We start from the raw sequence: 26274 nt of genomic DNA on the forward strand, positions 1-26274 counted from the left end.
TATCTGATGGCTGGAGAAAATGCCTTACAAAGAGAGATTTAAAGATCTCAATCCATTTAGTTTATCACAAAGAAGATTGAGAGGTGACTGGATTACAGTGTATGTGTGCCTTCACATGGAGAAAATATCAAGTACTAAAGGGCTTTTTAATCTCGGGAGAAAGGCATAACAAGAATCGATGGCTGGAAACCAGACAAATTCAAATTAGAAATAAGGCACAACTTTTAACAATGTAAACAAACTAAACTATCAAGGAAAGTGGTGGATTCTCCATCTCTTGATGTCTTTACGTCAAGACAGGATGCCTTTCTGGAAGATATGCTTTAATCAAACACAAGCTATTGGGCTCGATACAGAGGAAACTGGGTAAAATGCGATGATGGCCTGTGATATACAGAAGGTCAGACTAGATGATCTAGTGGTTCTTTCTGGTCTTACATTCTATGAATCGATGAGGAAAGAAGCTCTCTTGGAGACTGACCTTGTACATATTTCAAAAGAGACCCAACAACAATATTTAGGAAAAGAAGTGTTTTGTTTCAGAGATTATACAACTTTTTTTGAGCTCTGGCATTTCTGAATGGTTATAACGCAGTGGGTTTCACAACATGCTGCAAGATGGAAAAGGTCTTTGTTTAATGAAGGACTGAACAATCGCCAATAAGAGTGCAGGGGACTCAGCACACCAACTCAGGGCTCCCCCATCTCACAGGATCAGGCTTTTACTTCGCTGTCAACTCTCATATGAAGTGTGAGCTTGATGACGGATAATCAATACCACCATTAAGCTGCTTATGGGCAGACGAGGTTGCTTTCTGGTTAGTTACAACCTAACTGTGACAAGCTGAGTTTTCAAAATGTATCAGAAATATTGTATAGTTTTCCTATTGTTAAATTCTCCCCAACCTGTTGCTGCCCTGGGTGTATTTTCTTATGAAGAAAAGTAAATTTATTCTGGGCCACTTTCACATATTAGCAGGGACCTGCACTTGCACCAGGTGTTCAGTCATGTTCTCCTGTATCTGAAAGCTCAGTCCAAGCTGCTGCAGTGCAAGAGTCAGCTTTGTTCCATCAAAACCAATGGATTCTTAAAAATGTACTTGCATTGGATGTCACAGCTTCTCTATGGGTAAGCAGGAGGCCAAGTGAAACAGAAAGGAAAGTCATCTCCCGCCTCCCAAAACCAGTCTTAAACATGGTCATCATGATGTTGCCAGAGAAAGAGTTGTCAAAGGCCATGTTTTCAAAGGGCTTTGATATGCATGCACACAAAATGCATTTGCCCACATATATGTAAGGTATTTAATTCTATATCTCTCATAGGTACTTCTCTGGTCCCCAGTTACCTCATTATACCTCATTTATTTTCACAACAATCCTGTCAGGTAGAGGGAATTACTGTTATCCCATTTTTTTTTCCAAATGGGAGCTGTGGCACAGAGAGGATAAATGACTTGCCCAAGGTCTCAAAGGAAATTTTTGGCAAAGCACGGACTTGAACCCAACTGTCCCAAGTCGCAGCCTGACACCCTAACCAAATATCAGGCACTGTAGTTAGATGCATGATCATCTGATTTGTGCACAAAAATTCAGGTCACATGCATAGATCATTGTAGCAAAAGAGAGTGTCACCTCTAGCAGGTAGCATAGAATTGATTATCCAAGTCCCTAATATCCCTTTTCTCACACACTGCTCATACCTTCCACATCTCTTGACTCTCTGTCTACTGATTCCCACATATCTGGGCATATTTGTTGTTACCTGAACACTAATTATCATTTGTGAAGAGCAGATGATGATGTGCAGATCAGATAATCTATTGATGATCAGATTCTCTACTACATATTTAAAACCTTGGAAATGGGGAAGATATGGACACACTTGAGAGAAGCTAGCACTTATAATTTAAAAGGAATCAAAGAAAGATACCGGAAATTGCAGCCTGATAAATCTCCTTGTCTTTTAGCAAAGGTGAAAATACTATAAACACTGACAGGAACACAAGAACAGCATCCTATTGATGGATGCTAGGCATGAATTTATGATAAGATAATGTAAAGCACTTTCTTGAATTTCTTTATGGCTTGTACAGTGAGTTTGCAGATTGGGCATTTTCAGTGGCTAAACACAAACTTTATAGATTAACCTCTTCCAGACCAGTTACCTGACACCCAGGCTTATGAAGTGGTAGAAAGCCCCCCACCTCTCAGAAAAGGAGGTGGGAATAGAGTCAACAGTGCATGTTCTCCTTTCTTGGGAGCCTGGTGTTTGCTGGGGCAAGCTAAGATGGAAGCAGTGACCTATCACATAAGAGGATTTTCAAGCAGAAAGCCACACAGTTATTAATAATGTTGGAAACAGAATTAACCCTATGGTTTCAAGACTGATTCTTTTCAGAAGGAGGGTAAATAGTTAACGACAAGTCAACTCCCATGGAAACTATGCTGACAAGAGGAGGAGACTGCTGAATAATTGGAGCTCTGTAGGGTCATAACCCGATTCCTTGCAGATCCTTGAGGCCCATAGAGTTCACAGCCATACCTTGTGCCCCCCTTCCTGCTTCCACTAACCCTTCCTCTAGAGGGTAGAATTTATTGCATTATGGCTTTCAAGCCAAGGGGATTTTTGATTACTTTCCCCCTCTGTCCTTTAGGTTTTACTGTGGGTGTGGATCACAGAGGTCTAAAACTTTCAAATCTACAATATTTACATGTAAAGTGCAGGAGGTTAGTTACTTGTGTACATAAAATACTGGCTTGGTTAATAGAGTTTGCATGAGGGCATAAGCAGTCTGAGATGGGTGGAGGTAATCAATAAAGTGCCACTAGGCTCTCTCTCAGAGTCTATGTTCACTCTAATAGTTTAGAAGGAAATGTGGTAAAATGTGACAAAATCCTCTAATGAAACAAAGGCAGGAAGGCAATGAATATGAGAGAATAGGCAATCAAAGTTTGAATGACTTCAATAGGTTGTGAGAGCACAGAGATAACTGGTTCATATTGTTAGCCCAATTAGATGCTATCTGGGGTCTTGCGGGATGTTTCCGTTAGGAGAAATGGATGATGGAGTCGGGTATTTCTTTGATGCAATCCTGTTTATTTACAAAGAATGTGGAAAGTTCCATTTCTCTGAACACAGCAGGAATCAAAGAACAGGAGGCAGTTTCTTTGCTCACAGTTCCAAGCCTCTTTCCAGCCCACACTCTGCCCCCAAAGCTCCCTCTCTTCACTTTTTCACAGTGCTCTTGCTGTCTGCTTGTTTTGGGGTTTGGTTTTTTTGGCAGTGCTGCTGCTGCTTCTTCTTCTTCTCTCTCTCTCACACATCTCCATCAAACAATACCCAGTGAAAACCCTCCACCCACATAGCAAAGTTGTCTCATATTATCTCAGCTAATTTTACTCCAAAAAGGAGTTTAACTGCTTCTTACCTTTATCCTGAATGAAGGGCAACTGTCACATACAACTTCAACAAGGTTTCACCAACTCTCCATAAGTAGACACACATTAGTAAGAACAGATAGATGTTGGCTTTGTGGCCACCTGGATCATTCTTTCATCTCTGGTACCTCCCTCTCCTGAAAATTAAGTGCAAAACCCTCCTTTGAATGAAGTATCAGCTCAAAGGTGGCTCATTTCTGTCTATCCATAAAATTTAACATTTGTAAAGCGGTCCCCCAGTATATACCTAATAGCTCACTTAATGTTAGAGAGGGCCTTCAGTAAATAAAAGCTCTGCTTTTGGCCCTTTATCAAACAGTTTATAAGGATAGGTTTAAAGTCCTCAAGTGGTCTTCAAATCAAACACACAGAGGATGACTTTTTTTTTTTTTTTGCAATTAGATAATAGAATAAATTACTCTACAGAGGACTCTGGCAATTCTCAGTGAATGCACTGAACTGTGCTTCTATTTATATTCTTTTAAAATGGCGCTTTACATACTTGCTAGAAAAATATTCATATATTTAAAGACTGAATTTCGTCAGGGTGCAGTTAAGTATTAGCTACTTTTTCCTTGCAGAAGCAAATCTTAATTTTAAAAAAGGGAATCATATAGCCTGTTGTATTATTTCAGATGGTTTAAATGGATACAAAAAATCAAAAAAGTGTTAAGAAGATCCTAACTTTCCAATATTAAACAGTTTTAAACAAGATTTGGGTTTGGTATACAGAGACCTCAGCCTGTGTAATACCATGGCAAACACACTTTTTAACCTTTTATTAAAAGATACCCCCCCAAAAATAATAATCACAAAATGTTTGGTACTGCAACAGCTCTTGGTTCAGGTGCCTTGAAATTCAATTCAGAGTCACTTCAGTAGCAGCCCTGAATTAAGCTGGCATTTTGCTCACATGGGGAATTACCCAAGATGTTCTTTCAATAAAAGTTTGCTTTAGCACCTTAACCTTCAACAATTTAAAACATATCATTTTTGCTACTTTTGCTTTTTTTTTTTAAATTCTTTACATTAAAACTTTGAAGTTATCACCATTTACAAAAGCTATAAACATTAAAATTAACAAAAAAAAATGGGAAAACAAATCAAAACATTTGTTAAAAAGTTTTTAGACAAATTATCAATTGCTATAAAACAATTGTTACCCCTTTATTTTTTGGATCCTGTACTGTTCTGTGAATGTAACAAACTATGAAAATTACAAAGCAGGTGCAGGGAGTGTTTTCAAGAATTCAGTATAAAGGACAATAATGTTAAATCAAAGTGTGGTCCCCTGGCTCATAACAAGATCTCCATGCATGAAAATTTTATTGCAAAAATGTAACGTGGTTGTTTCTAGCTCTTTTTAAAATTGAACAACAGCCAGACTTTTTAAAATTTTGGCTTTAAAGGGCAACTATCCAAATATACATGGGGTTCCTGAGGGTGTTTGTATAAGGAGTGTGTGAGGGAGAGAAAAAGAAGGGGGAAGTTAGAAACATGCAGCAAAACCACAAAATAATTAAGTTTCAATGCTTGGTGTTGTCTAGACAATGCCTCAAATTCCTCACGAAGTTGAGTTCTGTACAGATGCAAACATGAGTGTTCTTTACCAACTTGATCTCAAATCCACTATCTCAATATGAAAGCGAAGAGTTGCTTGCTTTACTGGTATAGTCCCCTTTTGAAAAAGGCTCATGTCCCAAAGGGATCTGTTGAATTGCTTTGGCTGTTAATGCATCCATTAGTGATGACGAATAATCTTCAGATCCTGAGCTTCAGTACACGATGGTCTTTTCCCCTCATCCCACAGAATGAGTCACATACAGAGACTGTCATTTTAGAATCATTTACCATTCATAACATGCACTTCCACTTACTTTTGTTTTATCTGCAGCAAGGAAACTTATGTCTCCAGTTCCATGCTAAATTTAGTCATGCTAAATCCAAAAAAGCTAACTCTCAATAGTGAATAATAAAACCATTTTGCAATTTTAAAAGCAATGGGGTTTTAGGTAAGCATTGATGAAGGTTGAGAAACAAAATACAGAAAAGGACAGGATTAAGCTTCTTCATATCTGCCAGCTTTTCCAGTGAAAATGAGGGTGATGTACAGTGTCTAAAGGTGATGTGTCAGGAGGCAGGGGGTGTTTTCCCTCCAGTTATTTTCCCTCCCTTAGATTCCTCTCTTTTCTCCTACCCACCGGTTCTGCTTTTCCTTCTGCACAGTGTTGTAGTGAGGAAGTACTGAACTGCGGAGTTGGGGCTAAGGAAGGAGAGCAGCTTTCATCTCTCACAAAAACAGTCACCAACAGTATATGGGAAGAGGAAGAAAAGAAGCACCTGTGTTTGGTATGGTGTTTCCAAGGCTCCTGCAGACAGTGCTGATGCCATGTGAGGACATCAGGACCAGCCCACATAAATGATGCCAGCCCTATTTTCTCCATGTGCCCATGAGAGGATATGGTGCACAGCAGCCTATATTAAAAAAAACCCCTATTGTTCCTTTAAACACTTCAAAAATGGGTAATGAAACTGTTCAGAGGGTGCAAGACTTTCTTTCCTGAAAATGTTAATGCAGGCCTTTCTTTGCACACATTTTTCTGCTTCAAAAAAGTAATGCCCTTTCTCCTTATTCTTGTACAATATCCAACCAGCCTTCCAATTTTGCTTTGGAATATGGGATTGTTGTCTAAGCAACTGTGGTTACCTCTGCTGAGCTGGCTGCTGTGTTCAACTCTAATGACTTCCGAAGGTATCAGCAATACATTCTGAGGCACATACGACTTAGTGTATTCAATGCTCATTCACTCACGATCACACAACAGCTCAGTAAAGAGAATGTCCTATTGAAGACACGTGTGGTTGAAGAACATTCAGAGGGAGCTGTGGCTGAAAGGGTCTATTGCAGGTTGGAAGATAAGCTCTATGGTTGGGAAAATGAGAAGAACCAAGCTAGACTGTGAGTAAAGACGGTAAAATCTAGAAGTGATAGGATTGTAAAGGTTTTGAAATGTTCGATAAAACATTCAGATATGCTTCCAAAATTTTCAAGGCTTTTTAAAACCTAACTTCCAATCCTGCTGAGCTTTGCCCACTAGTTTAACTGTACCTCACCTCTTGACTTTAATAGGACAGCAGAACTAAAATCTAATGCAATCTTTAGAAAGTATGCATCCTCTGATTTTATAAATGTTTTCTCCTGTGGCATATGAAGAATATATATAGGAATATAGAGACTTCTGATCCACCATTATACTTTATGCTGATTACATTCAAGGAGTTCTTTCTTTGCTCTGTAACTGAACAAAAAGAAATAATAATGGAATAAAACATTGTCATATAATAATGGTCTCTGGTTTCTTCTGACCAGTAAATGTCAAGGCAACCACAAAACTTATTTTCAAAGGGGAAGTCATTGATTGTATGATGATGGCATTTTACTACCATGGACTTTATTTATATTAGCCAAGGAAATTGATGGAGCTGTCCTTTCTGTCTGCTAGAAGTTGGTGTGATAAAATGAATTAGCCGCTGCACTATTATTGAAGAGCTGTGTTCTAAGCAATTGAGAGAATAACTTATGTGCTTTAGCCATTCAGAGATAAGCTCATCTCAGTCCTGCCAAATATACAAATTGTCCCTATAGATTACATATTTGCGGTCCTTTCTACAGGAACACTGAGAAACCTGTTTTCTCTAATGCTGGGCTCAGGTCACAATGCAGGGGTATTCCATATGAAACCAAAGAGTGATTTGTGTGTGTTAAGAAATCTCCCTGGCATTACAGTGTTTCAAAATCATCTTCTTTCCTGATTTACCTTATAATTTTGATTACCCAAATCCAGATTCTCTCAGTAAATATAAAAAGAAAAGGAGTACTTGTGGCACCTTAGAGACTAACAAATTTATTTGAGCATAAGCTTTCGTGAGCTACAGCTCACTTCATTGGCCAATATTTTACTCTCTTTATTTTTTAAATGTCCACATCGTCATTCAAGTTTACATATTGGACATATGTTATGAGAACTTCTCAGGGTTGCCTTAAAAATATTTCAGATCTATCCCTGAAGGCAGAAAACAAACTACACTTGCTTCCAATGCTGTATTGATGATGGTTTGATTTTGATGAAATTTTATAAAGTTGCACTCTAATGATTTTTGTTAGACGATATTAGCAGTTATATTATCTACAGAGATACAATTTCAAAAAATAGATTGTACTTTTATCAGTATGCTGGACCTGCGTCTGATTTCAGTTTACACTGATTTTAAACTGGTGTGACTGCCATGGCTTTACACAGATGTCAGGCCCTCTGTTTCTAATTGTTGAAATGTTATTCTCATTTAAATTTTTACCACAAGTTAGGTGATGGCTATCTAGTATGTTAATCAGCTGGCATTAATTTCATTTGCTATATGTTATATTAAGACTGTTAAGGAAAAGTTAGCATATGTGACTCCATTTTGGTTTGGGGCCCACCATTGTCTAAAAGCAAGCACATCATGCACCAGGAGGAGTGTTCCTCAGATACTGCATTCCTGTGAAAACCCTCCCCCTTGTTTCCAGCCTCTCGACTCCCGGTTTCTGTTCTTTGTCTGTTCCTAACTCCCTGCCTCCTGGCCTTGATGTGAGCCTCCCATCCTAATAAAAAAGGCTACTGGTGCATTGCTTTAGGACCATGTTGTGTAGCTGAAGTAATGGTTTAGCACGGAGAATGTACCTAGCAGGGATAGGTGGTAGATAAGGGAAGGGTTTGTCTATTGGCTAAGGTTTCCGATGCACGAGGGCAACATGCTTTGCTAAATGGCATATAATCTCTGTATAACCTGCATTTGGGGTACCCTCCTGACTAACAGGGGGGCACCACGCTCGAGCGTAATAAACTTAGTGTCTCTGGAAACTCTGCAGTTGTCGACTTTGTTCGTATGCCTCAGCCTAGACTCGAACTGTGAGTGACCTATCAGGTATAATTCGTAGCAGTTCTTGTGCGTGACCTATCAGGTGTAATTCGTAACAAGACACAGATTTGCGATGGGCCACATCCACCCTAACTGAATTGGCCTCGTTAGCACTGACCCCCCACTTGATAAGGCAACTTCCATCTTTTCATGTGTTCATATTTATACCTACCTACTGTATTTTTCACTCCATGCATCTGATGAAGTGGGTTACAGCCCACGAAAGCTTATGTCCAAATAAATTTGTTAGTCTCTAAGGTGCCACAAGCACTCCTCGTTGTTTTTTTCATGGGAACTCTGAATTACATTATCCACTGTAATACAACAAGATTAAAAAAGCCAGTGTAACCATCCATCTGGGTACTGGAGAATTCTTCATTAGCATCCTCATAAATAAGGACAGTTTTAATACTGTCCTGAATTCAGTAACTCTTTGAAGGACGGAACCATATCACAGAAATGAAATGTCATCAAATCAAGCCTGCATTTAAAAAAACCAAAACAAAACAAAGCTTAGCAAGATCATTTTAAAAAATCAAGAACTGAATTATGACCTTCAGTGCAAAGGAGAGACAGAATACTTTTATGAATGCCATAAAAATAAAATATTTTAATAGATATATAAATAAAAGGTTTAGAGTAGACTCCCCCCCAAAAAACATAAAGCCAGTCTAGCTTCCATACAGAAACTGAACAACAATATTTCAAGTGACCACTGAGTCAAATAATCACTTTGATACATTCAAATTAATTGGAGGCAAATATATAATGAAATGATGTACCTGAATCATTCTTTTTTTGCATCTTAGCTGTATTTACAGTAATTTGTGTTTTTACAGTACTATGCAGATTTGGATATGTAAAATAAAATCTTTAATGATAGAGCAAATCAAATCAAATCAAACAAAAAGGTGGCTTGCATCACCCACTGTGAAAGCTTTAATATAAGTGAAAGAATTGACTTCTGTTGTAAAATAAATTATGTTTTTTTGTGTACTGTAGCAGAGTTAACTTAAAGTGTATAAACATTACATTCATTTTGGTGGTGTGCTCAAAGACTTCATCTCTGCCTATCCCTATGGTAAATAATATGAGATATGCGCTGACTGATTCTTGTGTGTGCTTTTGTTTTTATTGGAAACTGAGCACAAAAAAATCTCCAATTTATGTAAGACAGACACAGTTTAATTAAAAGCAGCTTCTTAAAAAAGCATAGAGACTCTTAGGGGGCTTAAACTTTTGCTGTGCTTAATTAAAAAAAAAAATCACAACATGGTGACTACAACCCAATATAACCTAAAATGACAGTCAGATTTTGGGTTTTATTTCTCTCTATAGATCATCTTTATGTGTTTTGGAATATCTACTAGTAACTTTTCCATACCATTATTGAAACATACATTCTATTTTGGGCATGGAATAACCCTACCAAGTATCCTTCAAACAGAGAAATACTGGAACTGAGAGTTATTTCCATTGTTATATGGAATGTAGCTGTGATGGAAAAACATCATTTGTGCTGAAGAGAACGATGTTTGCCACGTTGGCATTTATATATTCTTCAGGTAGAGCATCAGGATAACTTGTGCTGGTATAACGTGAGAACCAACCACAAGGGGAGACTTTTCATTCAGTCATAGTGCAGAGCTGGTATTTCTACTGTGGTGGAATGTCAGGAGCTCCCGAAAGTTGGAGCAGACTGCCTTAGGCTTATGCAATGACAGTAGTTGATCCTATCCACCAGAAAGGTGCAAATGGCAATTTAAGGAGTGTCCCTTTTTCTGACTTGTTTTTTTCTTGTTCTTCTTTTGTTTATTCTCTCCCTTAATTTTACCTGGCTTCTTTTTCTTTTCATCCTCCTTAAACCATGGGCCCCAGACTCCTCCATTGAGTTTAGGGTTACTTCTAGGGTCTTTAGCTGGGTATCGAACAGGAACTGCAGTCTTATTGAACTGTGAAAGTCTCCGCAACAACTGCTTCACTATATCCGGATACTTACCAGAAAGGTCCACTCGCTCATATGGGTCTGCAGTTATGTTAAAAAGCCACACTGTTTTGCCAGCCATCCAAGAAACTCGTTCGTTGTGCCAGCGATTGGGGCCAGCATTGCTAAAAGACTGAGGAGGGACCCAGTCACTGTATCCAGGATTTCCTGTCAGTAGTTTCCAGTGGTTTACTCTGATTGCTGACTGAATTGCTGTGTTCCAGATCCCAAAGCCTGCTGCCCATGAGCCATTTTTGGCTTTGGTGTAAATGGGGTCAATGTTGTGTAAAATGTCCACCCTTGGGGAACGTCTGCCTTCACTTATAGTCTCCCATATATCATAGCCATCCAACTGGATGTCCTCATCAATCTGCCCTTCTGCCAATGTGATCAAAGTGGGGAACCAGTCTGTGATGTGCACAAGCTCCTTACACACAGACCCTTTGTTTTTCAGAAGGGGGCTATGGACAAAGCCAACAGCACGGATTCCCCCCTCCCAATATGACCCTTTGCTTCCTCTGAGAGGCCAGTTACTTCCTCCAGCCATTGGTTGCCCACCATTATCTGAAGAGTAGATGAGAATGCTGTTGTCATAGTAACCATACCTCTTTAAAGCAAGGGTCACATTGTTGATGGCTTCATCCAAACAGGCCAGCATGGCAGCATATCTCCGCCTGTTTATATTATTTATTGATCTGTAATGTTCAAAATACTTGCCTGGTGCCTGTAGTGGAGAGTGAACAGCTTGGTAAGCAATATATAAAAAGATTGGGGTCCTGGGATTATGAGAGGCTAAGATTTGTTGTACTTTTTGGGTGTACATCTGTGTTGAATATATGCCATTGTCATGATCCCAAGCTGCATTGTCATTCTCATACAGGTCATAGCCACATATCCCAGGGCTGTCACATTTGTAGTGAGTGTAATAATCCCCACTGCCCAAGAGTGAGCCAAAAAACGAATCAAATCCTCTTTGTGTTGGCATGCATTCTTTACGGTAAAATCCCAAGTGCCATTTTCCAACCATGTGTGTTGAGTAGCCAACCTCCTTCAGCTTCTGAGGTAGAGTCACATTATCCAGAGGTAAACAGTTAGGCTGAGTAGGCCTTATGACAGAATGCTGAAGGCCTGTGTGTATCTGGTATCTGAAAAAGACAACAAAGGAGAAATACATATTAGACAGAGGGGAGAGAAAAGAAATGTATGTAGACACATCCACAAACAAGAACACACATGCAATAAATAGTAACTACAAATGTCCCTGCACAAGACAGTCTTTGTTGGAAATGTTTTAAAAGTGTAAATCTCAAAGAATAATGAGATCATGCCAAGACATTTGTCGAAACAAGGAAATGGTATATATTTTACTTTAGAAATGTTTAAAGGTTAGCAGTCAATCTTTTCAGTATACTCTGTATACACTAGGACCTGTGAAAAACTGACCATGTTCTGCACCTTCTTGTACCTGGATCATTTCCTTAGTATTTGTCTGAGTTAAACTGTAAACACTTGAAAGCACAGATCTGTTTTTTTAACTTAGTCTATGCAGAGCTGTATGGAATTACTATATAAATAATAAATAACTATAAATCCACCAACATTAATGCTACTCAGAAGGCATTGTGCAGCATTATGGTGTCTTTTACAATATACTGTAGCCTCTAACAGTGGATATCTATACAAGCTGATGTGGATATGGCAATTGAAAAATAAGAACAAAAACTTAATCAACAGATTTCTAACTTGCCTTATTGTTATCTTGGTCATATATACAGCATTAGAGTTCAGCATGCAAGCTCTGACCCTGTACAACAGCCAAGTTGTCACCTTGCCAAACTATTCAAATAAACATCTCCTGATGTCTGTCATCTCTAAATAGTCAGTTAGTTACCCAAAATATTTACTTATCTGATAACACCCCGATTTGCTGCACCATTCTTTTCCCCCTCAGAAATCTTTCCCCATGTCCCCATCACATTTGACTTAGAGAAAATTATATTGTAGAAGATATATTTATGTAAATGTGTTAAAAGTCCTCATATTTTCCCGTGGTAAACAAATCTACAGAGTGCATATATACTGTCCTGTACTGTGAACAATTAGAAGCATTTTATTTAAATGGTACAATAATAAATTCTGGATTATAGTGGATTCCTATAAAATACATATGATACCCACATGACTAGAAAATGAAGTAAATGTGACTAGCACTACTAATGATTAGAGCCAAATCAGTTAATATCAGTTTGACACTTGTCATAAAGGGAAGGGTAACCACCTTTCTGTATACAGAATTATAAAATCCCTCCTGGCCAGAGGCAAAACCCTGTCACCTGTAAAGGGTTAAGAAGCTAGGATAACCTCACTGGCACCTGACCAAAATGACCAGTGAGGAGACAAGATACTTTCAAAGCTGGAGGGTGGTGGGGGGGAACAAAGGGTCTGTCTGTCTGTTTGATGCTTTTGCCAGGAACAGATCAGGAATGCTCTTCAGAACTTCTGTTAAGTTAGTAAGTAATCTAGCTAGAAATGCGTTAGATTTCCTTTTGTTAAATAGCTGGTAATATAGGTTGTGCTGAATGGAATGTATATTCCTGTTTTTGTGTCTTTTTGTAACTTAAGGTTTTGCCTAGAGGGATTCTCTATGTTTTGAATCGGATTACCTAATTGTAAGGTATTTACCATCCTGATTTTACAGAGGTGATTCTTTTACTTTTTCTTCAATTAAAATTCTTCTTCTAAGATCCTGATTGCTTTTTCATTGTTCTTAAGATCCAAGGGGTTGGGTCTGTGTTCACCTATGCAAATTGGTGAGGATTTTTATCAAGCCTTCCCCAGGAAAGGGGGTGTAGGGCTTGGGGGGATATTTTGGGGGGAAGACATCTCCAAGTGTGCTCTTTCCCTGTTCTTTGTTTAACTCGCTTGGTGGTGGCAGCATAGGGTTCAAGGACAAGGCAAAGTTTGTACCTTGAGGAAGTTTTTAACCTAAGACTGTAAGAATAAGCTTAGGGGGTCTTTCATGCAGGTCCCCCCATCTGTACCCTAGAGTTCAGAGTGGGGAAGGAACCGTGACAACACAAAAAAATAAAATGTAAGTTAATCCTTTAAATCTAAAGAAGTCTTTCCCCTGGGGATAAGAATTTATGAAATTCCAGGAACTGGATGAAGCCACTAGGCCTATGTCATATCTTATTCAATGCTGCTTTTCTATTAACTCTTTAATGCTGTGGGGGTTAGGGTTAGGTGTTCTTAATGCATTATCCTAATATATAACCTAGTACCATAATAGCATTAATCTAAGGGATCTTAAACCAAACAGTACCAGGACTTAACCTCAACCATAAATTCTCTTCCATCCTCTATTTTCTTGTTTAGGATAAATGTATCATGTGTGTAGGGTCTTCAGCTATCCACTGGACAGATTATTACTATCTGTTTCTGTCTGTGTCTTTAAATATATCTGTAAAACAATCAACTGTATGTGAAAATGTTCCAGTTGTAGAAACAGTTCAAAGAAATATCAGGGTGTTCTTTGTCATTGCAAAGATGGACAGGGTTTTCCCTCTCTCCATGCCTTCCTAATTGACCCATATGGTACCAGTATTGTCTTTTCAGTGAACATATTCAATTTTCAAAGAGCCTTCAGGTTCTTACAAAGCAAAGCAGTTAAGACACAGATTACTATAGAAGGAAAATAGCACCAATAGCTATGGGAAAGGTTTCTTAACATAAGTGCTCTGCAATTTTTATTATTTATTATTTGTATTGCCCACAGGCGCCACTTAAGAACAAAACCACAAAGGCAATAAGTGACAGGTATTAATTGTTTGGTTCTGTGGAAGGCAAATTCATAAGCAGCTTTACTCATGGTGACTATCTTGCAATCTTTCCGAGATAAATTCTGTACATTTTATGACTTTCCATTGCAAGACTGGATAAATCTTACGAATAAATTGCTTGAATTTAATCCCATATGTAAAACAGGAGTATTATGCTAAAAAGTCTGGAATTCATGATCATAATTTCAGCATTAGTAACCAATTACATACAAATAAATGCTGACAGACTGGGATGCAGAATCTAATTTTACAGTTTCTGACTTTCATCTTTATAAATAGCATTTACATAAAGGTAATAGTGTGATTTGTGCTGTTTTATAAGTGCTTACAATGTACCATTCCCCCCACCATCCAATTTTTAGGTCATAACTGTCTGGTTTCTACACATTTAAATTTTGCAGAACAGACCAGTATTTCTACTCTTACAGAGGAACTAAGTAAAATTTTACTGATAAAATGTTTTTTTATTTCAACAAGTCTTATATTTTCTAAATGTCAGCAAAAAGTTTTAAAGTTACCCCATACACTATCGACTAATCCTAGGACACATCCTTGTAAACGCTGAGCACTACAATATTTCTTATTTTTAAAAAACAGTGGATACCACAATAGCCTAGTGGAATGGTTTATATTGCTCCAGGATCCAGATGCTTTACTCCAACATACTGTGCATGAGTTACAGCTATCAGGCTTCCATTCAACAAAGCACTGAATTGTAGTTCCATTGATGTCAACCAGGTACTTTGCTGACTCAGGACCAAAAGTATGCAATCAAATTTGGTACATAAATACAAAAGATTCAGTATGTATGAAAATAACTGTACAAGTGGAGCATATGGCATTTTGTCCAGGGACAGACCTGTTTAACTTATAAGAGATCCTATGGGGAATCAAGGAAATGTTATATGTAAGAATATGATCTTCCTAGAACATGCAGAATTCCTTAGGATAAGAGAAATTAAAGATGGAAAAAACCTATTAGATCATCTAATCTATTTTCCTGCCAGTTCAAGATAGTGGGTAATATGTTCTGCCTACCCACAATACTCTTCCTGTAGTTTTAAACAGATACTGTATTAATCTTCATCAATGCATTCAGGTCTTCTGGTTTAGATTTCTATTATTTTGCAGTGATCATTCATGGAAAACAAGCACAACACAACCACAACTTGAAACCACAGGACAGTTTCACAGCAGCAAATATACTTTAAAAAGACAGCCCTCTGCTGGCAATCACGGTGTTTGCCCACATAAAACACCACTGTGGAGACAGTACAACACACATATACTGTAGCTTCATCTGTATTTCTTCTATTTTTATGTGGTTGTGAATCAAATTGTAACAAAGATTTTTTTTTTTAAAACACAGTATGTGTGTAGGAAGAACAGTCAACTTTTATTAACTTTTATTACGTAGGCAGCCTCACTTTTTGGTCTCATTTGGAAAGTTTCAGATTTTGTGTTACAGGAGAAGACAATCAATTCTTCCATAGGAATATTAGGATGTTATGTTACAAAAAACAATACAAAAACAAAAACAAAAATCCCAACACTCATAAAACAGTCTGTCCATAATTTACTAAGTTTAGAAATTTTGACTGGGATTTTCAAAGGGTCATAAGTCAATTAAGGAGGCTAAATCCTATTGAAACTCACTGCAGTTTCAGAGTAGTAGCTGTGTTAGTCTGTATCAGCAAAAATAACGAGGAGTCCTTGTGGTACCTTAGAGACTAACAAATTTATTTGTGCATAAGCTTTCGTGGGCTAAAACCCACTTCATCAGATGCATGGAGTGGAAAAAAAAACAGTAAGCAGAATATATATTATAGCACATGAAAAGATAGGAGTTGCCTTACCAAGTGGGGCGTCAGTGCTAACGAGCCAATTCAATTAAGGTGGAAGTGACCTATTCTCAACAGTTGACTAGAAGGGGTGAATACCAAAGGAGGGAAAATTACTTTTATAGTGCTAACAAGGCTAATACAATCAAGGTGGCCCATTTCCAACAGTTGACAAGAAGCTGTGAGTATCAGCAGAAGGAAAATTACTTTTTGTAGTGACCCATCCACTCCCAGTCTTTTTTCAGGCCTAATTTGATGGTGTCCAGTTTTCAAATTAATTCCAGTTCTGCAGTTTCTCATTGGAGTCTGTTTCTGAAGTTTTTATTGTTGGAGAATTGCCACTTTTAAGTCTGTTATTGAGTGTCCAGGGAGACTGAAGTGTTCTACTGGTTTTTTAATGTTACAATTCTTGATGTCTGATTTGTGTCCATTTATTCTTTTGAATATAAACTGTCCGGTTTGGCCAACGTACATGGCAGAGGGGCATTGCTGGCGCATGATGGCATATTTCACATTGATAGATGTGCAGCTGAATGAGCCCCTAATGGTGTGGCTGATATGGTTAGAATGGTGGCTGATGTGGCTGGTGTGGTTATGATGGTGGCTGTAGGTGACGGCTAGTGGCATTCTGTTACTTTCTTTGTTGGGCCTGTCCTGAAGTAGGTGACTTCTGGGTACCCTTCTGGCTCTGTCAATCTGTTTCTTCACTTCACCTGTGGGTACTGTAGTTTTAAGAATGCTTGATAGAGATCCTGTAGGTGTTTGTCTCTGTCTGAGGGATTGGAGCAAACGCGGTTGTATTTTAGCTTGGCTGTAGACAACGGATCATGTGATGTGGTCTGGATGAAAGCTGGAGGCATGTGGGTAAGTATAGCAGTCAGTAGGTTTCCGGTATAGGGTGGTGTTTATGTGACCATTGCTTATTTGCACTGTACTGTCCAGGAAGTGGATCTCGTGTGGACCGGTCCAGGCTGAGGTGGGGTGGAAATTGTTGAAATCCTGGTGGAATTCCTCAAGGGCCTCCTTCCAATGGGTCCAGATGATGATGATGTCATCAATGTAGCGCAAGTAGAGTAGGGGTGCTTGGGGACGAGAGCTGAGGAAGCGCGGTTCTCAGTCAGCCATAAAAATGGGTACCTGCATGAACCCCATACTGTGGGTTCATGCAGGTACCCATAGCAGCCCCTCTGACTTGAAGGTATAAATTGTCTCCAAATCTGAAATAGTTGTGGGTGAGGACAAAGTCACAAAGGTCAGCCACCAGGTTTGCTGTGACATTAATCGGGGATACTGTTCTTGATGGCTTGCAGTCCATCTTTGTGTGGAATGTTAGTGTAGAGGGCTTCTACATCCATAGTGGCCAGGACGGTGTTTTCTGGAAGATCACCAATGGATTGTAGTTTCCTCAGGAAGTCAGTGGTGTTTCAAAGATAGCTGGAAGTGCTGGTAGCGTAGGTTCTGAGGAGAGAGTCCACATAGCCAGACAATCCTGCTGTCAGGGTGCCAATGCCTGAGATGATGGGGCATTGGGTGCTTAAACCATTTGGGATATCTCAGCCTTACATCATACCGCTGCAATTTGATTAATTTTGCAGTATTTAAAGTACTCAATCTACCACCGTATCACTTTAACTGTGAACATCCTCTCAGCATCCAGAACACACACAGACTTTAAATCCCAGCCTGTTACTCCAGTTCTTGCCATTAAAAAAGAAAAAAGGAAGAAGAAATTTTACTGACAGTTACTAATCTGTGGTATCTCAGGTAACTCCCATGGATACTCACCAGCTCTGGAGTGGCAACTAAGCCAGATTTTGCAGTCTATTAGGGCAGTTTTGCTTCAGACCTCTCTGATGAGCAGCTGCTCTAAAGCTGGAGAATCAAGCCAGCAAAAGGATTTCCCTATGCTGCCTTTATTGCTCACAATTGTGCAGTATCAAGCATGTGCTTCAAACCAAGCACGGTTTTGCCTTCCCTTCTCCTCTTGGTGGAACTGTGACATCAGAGGCAAGAGAGTCCTTGAACAACTTATTGGTGGGTGGCAGGACTGTGAATGCAGTCCCTGGAGAACCTGTTTTTTAAAGAATAATGGCTATCTACAAAAGAAGATCCAGAAAAGACAGGAAGCAGAAACCTTCACTTGCATTTTCTGGGGGTGTGTGTCTCTGGGTGTAAGGGGAATTGCTTGTGCAGGGACAGGTAAATTACATTCCCCTTTGTCAGTTAGTGAATTTTTTTTTGCCAGATTCACTTACCATCATTCCAACAAATACCGTAGTCATATATCACTTCCCATTTTAAACAAACCATTATTAAACTCCCACTATTGCTCCTACCAACCTTTTCCTTCACTGAGAGAATTTGTTTATTTAAAATGGGTGGAATAAAAAGAACAAAGGTGAACCTGGGAGTGTGAAACAGCATGTGTGTACATATATGCGATTATTGTTTCCTTTGTGTTGAGTTTATTGGGAACAGAACAAAAGATCCCCAACTTTATCACAAATATTTTTTAAAGAAAAAAAATGGATTGCATAAATTTACTAAAACCTACACACACGACATGAAAAGAAAAAAGTTTGACAAAATAATTTGCTTGCTTGCCACAGATGCAGTCCTTTCCACCAACTCTAAGCTCTGAGTGAAAGCAGACTCACTCTTCAACCAGAGCCATGTCATGTTATGAAGAAAAAAAACATGTACTGGGCTGTAATGGCATGACGAGACAGTCTCATAAAAGGAATGCTGTCATTATGTCCAAATTAATTCAGAAGAACTTCAGTTTACTTGTGTGTGCACACATGTATCTGTAAGTACAGACTTTGCAGAGAAATAATATATTTATTTTCAATTCAATATAGGTTCAAATTCTGGAGTCTGAGCTATGCAACCTCCGAGCATGTTCAAATAAATTTGTTAGTCTCTAAGGTGCCACAAGTACTCCTGATCTTTTTGTGGATACAGGCTAACACGGCTGCTATTCTGAAACCTGAGCTCTTCTGTTTATCTATAGGACATAAGCAAGGACAATGGCAGTGCCAGCTTATTCACAGTGCATGAGATTGTGACCCCACTGCCAGCCCTGTATACCAAGAAAAAGGCCACAGTGACACACCAGATACAGATGGGGGAGAATTCCACAGCACAAAAACCTGAGAAAGAGACAGTCACAGGCTGTCTTCTGAGGACCAGTGTATGGGTGTGCTAGGGATTGGGACAGGAGAGGAATACTAGCACAGGGATGAGGCACTGCAGAGAAGGTTCTCTAAGTTACACAAGGGCCATTGCAGGGCTCTGGATCAGTCCTCAACTGAGGTGGTGTAAATGTAGCTTACCACCAACATAGCTGATGTTCCCCCTTGCTTGTGCGTTTTATGCCAGGCCTCAGATTCCATTCCAAGCAAGAATACTGTCAACATTCATTTCCATTCAATCTTTCCTTCTCTGCCAAGTCCTCAAGCAAAGGGACCAGATAATATTGATAGCTTTACTGATGCAGATTCATGTCTTCAGGAACTATAGACTGGCAACTTGCTCTTCATAAACCACCAAAGAGCCATCAAATAGTTCATAATGACTTTTGTCACTACCAAGCTGGATTGGATTTGACCCTTAACCTATGCTCTGCTATCTCAAGTCACTAATAATACCCTGAGCCAACCATTCCTGCAGACAGAGAAATGTCAACATGTCGAGTGTCATTAGTCAATGTCTTCAGCCTGAATAATTCAAGGAGTAATGAAATACTGTAATCAGTTATGACATCTGCATTATTTACACACCCAAAATAAAAGTAAATTACTATGTACATGTGTGAAATTCGTTCAGCCAAAGTATCTCATGGTTGAAATGTTCATAAAAGCTCAGGTAAATAACTATTAAGGTTTTCTGTAGTCAAGAGTAACGTATTCAACAAATGGCTCATACGAAACATGAAAAGTATCTATATGTTGCCTTTCATAAAGAAACATTACAGATATATAAAATAACCGATATTTATTGATGTTTCAGACATTCTTTAAAATATGTGAAAATAATTGTTCGATGAAAATACACATTTCAATCATGCAAAATCACTTCTGAATTAATTTCATCCATGTGTATTATTTATATACCCACCCCTTAAGAGTCTGTATGAATCTAAATGCTGTAGGAGGACCTTAACTTGACAGCAAAGATTGGTTTGGGGTTGGGGGGGAGAAGGTCAAGAATCCAAAAAGCAACAGATGTAATATAGGGCAACCAATACTGTGTCCTGCTAGTGTAAAACATAAGTGGAATCAGTTTATCACAGCATTGTAATATCTTAAAGTTGGGGCTATTTGGAAGTGATTAGTGGAAAGGTATATAAAATATATACTTATATCTATGTCCAAATTCTGCAAAGCCTACCAGTCACCATTTTTCATCATCCATGCAACAACTACATAAATGTGACACTTACGAGAATGACATGGGAATATGTTAATCAAGTGAGGATGATGCAGCCTCTTTTTGATATTTATAGATACCTATTACCTGGATATACAGGTGCCTAGGACTGCCTTGCAAAGGTAGGAATTACAGAAAATGAGGGACAGATTTTGCCATCCTTAGTTACATAAAGTCATAGCTTACCCCTTGAATAGACCCTGATTCCAATGGGGCTACTTTAGGAATAAAATACTACTCAGTCAGAGTAATGGTGGCAGAATCAGGCCATAAGTTAATATAATGGTAGCCCTTTCCTAGTTCAGAATTGCTTTGTGTAGGAATACCCATGGACACTTGTTATTTCTATGCCATCTAATCTTTATTATTCCCACTTTTCTACCTAATCATTAAGTGTATTATACAATAGCATTCTTGTGACAGAATGTAAAATATATACATTTTAATACAGACCTGTTAAAATGACAACTTCCCCTTTTTCCCCAAAAATATTGCACAGCATTTAAACACAGAAAATGGGCTGATTAATACTACTGGCCTGAAAATAATAAAACAACAATGTAATAAATCTTTAATTCAAAGCTGGAAAGAAAATGTGAGAGCATTAAGCACAAAATAAAAACCATTTACCACATAGATTGCAATGTCCACCAATCACCCCCCTTCTTTTTAATTTTAATCAATCACTGCATTCTTGGAAGTATAATAAAGAAAGATGCCTTTTTATTGTGCTGTTACAATAGGTGCTCTGGGATGGATGCATGCCAGAAATTGGTTCATGCAATCCCAGAGCTTCTGACAGAACTGAATTCTGTTTCCAAGAAAAGCTACAGCCCTAATAGTTTGAACAATAGTTTTAACCGGATGAAACCAAAAGGAATTTTGACTTTTAAACAACACACATACTTTGGTGTGCTGTTGTATATTGTCAACAGAGGTGTCAATATATGAGAGGCAGGAAGGATAATCTTGAGTTGAAATACAGGACTTGGAGACTGGATATCCAGGTTTTATTCCTGTTTCTGCCAGAGACTTCCTCCACAACCTGAAGCATGACCACTGGAGCTGAGCACCTAATGCTCTTAGGCCCCTCTGAAAAATGTCAGTCCTAGTCTATTAGCACTTAATATTTCTCATTTGTTACATGGGGACGATACTACTTTCCTTTTTCACAGAGCCAAGAGCTGAAGGTTATTAATGTTAACACAAATGTTAATATTTTAAAATGCTTTTTGCTCCTCCAAATGAATGCAACATCATATGAATTGGTGGTGTGATACTGATTTGTTAAACATTGCATGGAATTTGCAAAATATGATTTTCCTGCTTTTATGTACTAAATGAAAAATAATAAAATTAAACAGTAACAAATCCTGTCACATATTGCTAACTACAGATCCTCTTCTGCATGCATCTGATTCAAGGACTGTTGGTGGCTGTACCGTGCACCATGACCATCAGAGATAACCTGGATTGTTTCTGAAACAAACTGTATATCTTCTTTCTTAGAACGGTTTGCTCGCTCCTCTTAGGCGACTGAAATAGACCAGCTGATCCTTGCTGTTCCTCGCATTTAAGCCATTCAGAACTGATCTATGGAACTCCCTCTCTGAGGATGTCCACTCCTTTGGGTGGATACATCTTTGACCATTTTGGCCTGTCATTTAACCCATCAGCTATTTCATTTGCAATTATTTTCTTACACATTTTTGCTTAAGAAAATGACTAATGTTGCTGGGCACAGGCTTCAATAAAAGCCAAAACAAAGAGCAAAGTGTTAATTTTTTTCTTTAATTGAAGTCTTCACCCTGGTGAAAAGTGCCTGATTGAAAGCAGGGGAAACTAAAGTTCTTTATTTATTCATGGAACAGGTTCAACATGGAATTTAAACACCCTTATTACCATCATCTGATCTGATGTCTATGCAGGTGGGTGTGCCTTTGTATCTCAAACAAAGAAATGAGTGGGTAGCAGTGTATACTCTACTTCACTACTGTTAGTCATTTGACAATTCTCAATTAACACATCAAATGTTGCATGGAGTGTTAAATGGCACGAAAAGGAAAATCAAATTCACAGAATGTCATCATTCAAAGCACAATGTTTTATTTATTGTAAGATTTTTTAAAAATTTATTCAGAGTAATGAAAACATGGAGGCAAACTGTCCTCTCCCCCGACCCATGAATGCTGTGGGACCAATATTCTTTATTTTTTAAAAAATCCACATGCTGGGATTGAGAGAGGTAATGTGGCTTTGGTACATAGACACATTCTGCTAGTAAGAGACAGTCCCTGTCCTGATCAGTTTCCAGTCTAAAGACTGTCAAAGGCATGAAGGGAAACAGGTTCCTATTCAACCCTTAGTCACTGATGCCAATGAGTCTTTAGCTCAGATTAGGTCTGAGTACGAAACAAAAAAAGACACCTGTACCTAAAGACACATTTTAGAACCACATTTTCTAATTCAGGATCTGATGATCCTTTCCCCCTTTGTATGCCTTGCTTCAGGCAGTGGCATTACCTGACCCAGAGACTGAATTAGTAGAGGGAACCAATGAAAGAACCCTCAGGACGCTAATACTTAGTAAATTTTTTTTTTAAACTTTTGATAGTAGGAAAGCTGAGCTCCGTTCACAGTATAGTAATTAAAAATCCCATTACTTTGTTCTCAAGAGTAGTGGGATGACAACACAAAGCCATGTCCACATGGAACGCCCCTGGAGAGACTTCCACAGGATCCTGGTGTTTCAGAGTTGTCTCCCCTACTCTGGAGAGATGTGCTAGAATTCAGGTGGAGGGTACAATCTAAATCTGAGTAAGAACAACAAGATTTGGTTCTACAGTATTTTTGCCTAGGCCTATACTAATTTGACAGACTTAAATGTAAATCATTTTATAATTATACATTTTGTAAAAAAAGACTTTCAATCAAGTGACTGTCTGAAGATTATGTCTAATATTAAACATATACATAAGCTATACAATAACTATTTTTAATATTTTTATTAAACTGTACTTAGGGAATTAAAAGGCTGATTTTGATCCCATACCAAAATACATCAAAAATAACTGTACAGTAGGTAGTGGAGTTACACAGGCATAAATGAGACTGGAATCAGTTACCTAGGTCTTGGTGGTAAATTTTCAATGCACTGAATACAAATAAATCCATTACGAATTAATGCTATATGCTGTTTTTTTGTTTCACTTAATTGTATTATATGGCTGTGTTCTGTGGATATTTTTCTCTACCTAAAAGCATTTGTGTAGTTGAGTGATATAAACACTTTACGTGCTCTGATAGCTGATGACAAGTCAGATGCCCTTTTGAAAATATAGACTGCTGCACATCAAAGTAAGGGAATGCATTACTCAGGAAAGAAAACATCAGTGCAACAGTAATGTTCAAGAAGTAGATGGGATTTATGGTAGGGTTACCATACACCCAGATTTTCCCAGACGTGACTTCTTTTTTGATCCTCTGCCCCCTGTCCGGGCAGATTTCTCAAATAAGAGGCAAATAGGAGGGATTTTTGCAGAGCAGACATTGCAGGTCAGAAAGAGCTGTTTCTGTGCCCCAATTAGTCCCTTCCCTGCAGCTAATCGGTCCCTTCCCTGCAGACACAAATGCTGGATCCCGCCCACCCAGGCCCTGGCTCCCTGCCCTGGGGAAGGGGAGAGGCCCGCAGGAAGGTGCTGACTACCCCCACCTCGAGAGTGAGGTCACAGGTACTCCATCCAAACACCCCTCAGGTGCTCCTCCTAGTAAACACATACACCCCTCCAGTACCTCCCAAATACCCCCTCACAGTACACCTCCTCCCACACTCCTACTACCTTCTCAGAGTACACACACACACACGCCTCCCACACCCCCAAAATATGTCCTCCAGCTCCCCTCCAGCGGTGTCCTCTTTTTGGGAACCTGAAATATTGTAACCCTAATATATGGGCCTGATTCAAAACCCATCAAAGTCAAAGGAAAGACTCCCATTCACTGGTCTTTGGACCAAGTCTCATATTTCTGATTTTCTCTTTCCACATCTCAGAGACTCAGAAGGATACTTGTTCATGCTCCATTTTGGTTTGTACCAAAACCAAACAATGCTATTACATCCATGTCAATCTTATTGGGGTACAGGGTGGATAAAAATCAATGATTTTTAAAAATAAAAAAAAAATAGATTTTTTTTAATTTAAATCAGTTTTTGATCAAATGCTTTTTGAGGAAAAAACCTATCTAAAAGATAAAGATACATTATAGCTCAAAGATATCATGGAATAGGGATTATAAATTCTAATTCTATAGTATGACACAATATAGTCATATAATGTTTAAGAAAAGTTTTGTAAATGAGTTCCAGTAGTTCATGGATTAGGGACCCAATCTTATGGGGCTCCAGGGGCTTCTATATAGATTATTTAGATTAATCTTTCTATCTACCCAATGGGACTCAGTGCTCAGTCTAGAAGATACCATCAGGAATACTTAGTTTGGCAGTTCTCAAACTGTGGATTTGTGTCTCCAAAGATAACGTTTGTTAACAGCAAAAATGATTTTAAATAAATAAATAAATAAATATATAGAGGTGAGAAATAACAAACCTCAACCCTATTGTCCCTCTGCAAATTTGTGTACACAGAGTCAATCCCTTACCTCTCTCTAAAAGTGCAAAGTTTCAAAAAGTTCAGTGAATAGAAGATTGTTGGGGGCAGAATAGATCTGGACGAGGAGAAGTCTGGAGATAAATGTGAGAAGGGAGGGACAGGCAGTAGAAACAAAAGTGAAACTGTTTGAGCAGCATATTCCAGAAGTCTTTCTGAGTGTAGCCTTCATTGATTTGAGATCTACCATACCATTCTCTCCCTAGAAGGGAAAACCTATAATGGCAGCAGGCCGTAAAAGAGACCCAGTTTGGGAATATTTTAATGAAGTTCCTCTACCTGTGGGTAAGAGGCATGTGTGCAAAATGCAAACAGTGCAACAAAGAACTGGAACAAGGCCTGGTTGCCTCAATGAAACAACATCATGAGAAGTGTTCCTTCTCAGGAGGAAGCTGCATTGAAGATGATGAAAGGAATATTTCGGAACATACAGGATCTTCAGGTTGGTAAACTTTTTTATTTCATACTTCTTTCTTAAAGACTGCCTGTCTTCCTTCTGGACTATTCTTGAATTTTCATGTTTGATCAAAAAATATAATTGTTACTCTGTGGCACTATCATTTTAGATGCAGTTGTGATAAAAAATAAATAGCTGAAATAGGCAGATCTTCCTTTTACAATTTCACCTTTAAAGTAGTTGTCATAAATATAAAGGGAAGGGTAAACACCTTTAAATCCCTCCTGGCCAGAGGAAAAACCCTTTCACCTGTAAAGGGTTAAGAAGCTAGGATAACCTCACTGGCACCTGACCAAAATGACCAATGAGGAGACAAGATACTTTCAAAGCTGGGGGTGGGGTGGGGTGGGGGTGGGGGTGGAAACAAAGGTTCTCTCGGTCTGTGTGATGCTTTTGCCAGGAACAGAAAAGGAATGGAGTCTTAGAACTTAGTAAGTAATCTAGCTAGATATGCGTTAGATTCTGTTTTGTTTAAATGGCTGATAAAATAAGTTGTGCTGAATGGAATGTATATTCCTGTTTTTGTGTCTTTTTGTAACTTAAGGTTTTGCCTAGAGGGATTCTCTATGTTTTGAATCGGATTACCCTGTAAGGTATTTACCGTCCTGATTTTACAGAGGTGATTCTTTTACTTTTTCTTCAATTAAAATTCTTCTTT

At 38.6% G+C, this 26274-nt stretch overlaps 1 protein-coding gene across 2 annotated transcripts in view; it reads right to left on the minus strand.

Moving 5' to 3' along the window:
• Nucleotides 1-9049: 9049 nt before the first annotated feature.
• The window catches only part of ARSJ (arylsulfatase family member J), a 55962-nt gene continuing 38737 nt past the window's right edge, over nt 9050-26274 (minus strand). For both annotated transcript variants that reach the window (XM_074950781.1, XM_074950782.1), the window contains exon 2: nt 9050-11526. In XM_074950781.1, the coding sequence (XP_074806882.1) occupies nt 10131-11526 (1396 nt within the window). In that variant the 3' untranslated portion in view covers nt 9050-10130. The remainder of the gene's footprint in view (nt 11527-26274) is intronic.

This window comes from Natator depressus, chromosome 4, assembly GCF_965152275.1.
Source record: "Natator depressus isolate rNatDep1 chromosome 4, rNatDep2.hap1, whole genome shotgun sequence".
Lineage (NCBI taxonomy): Eukaryota > Metazoa > Chordata > Testudines > Cheloniidae > Natator > Natator depressus.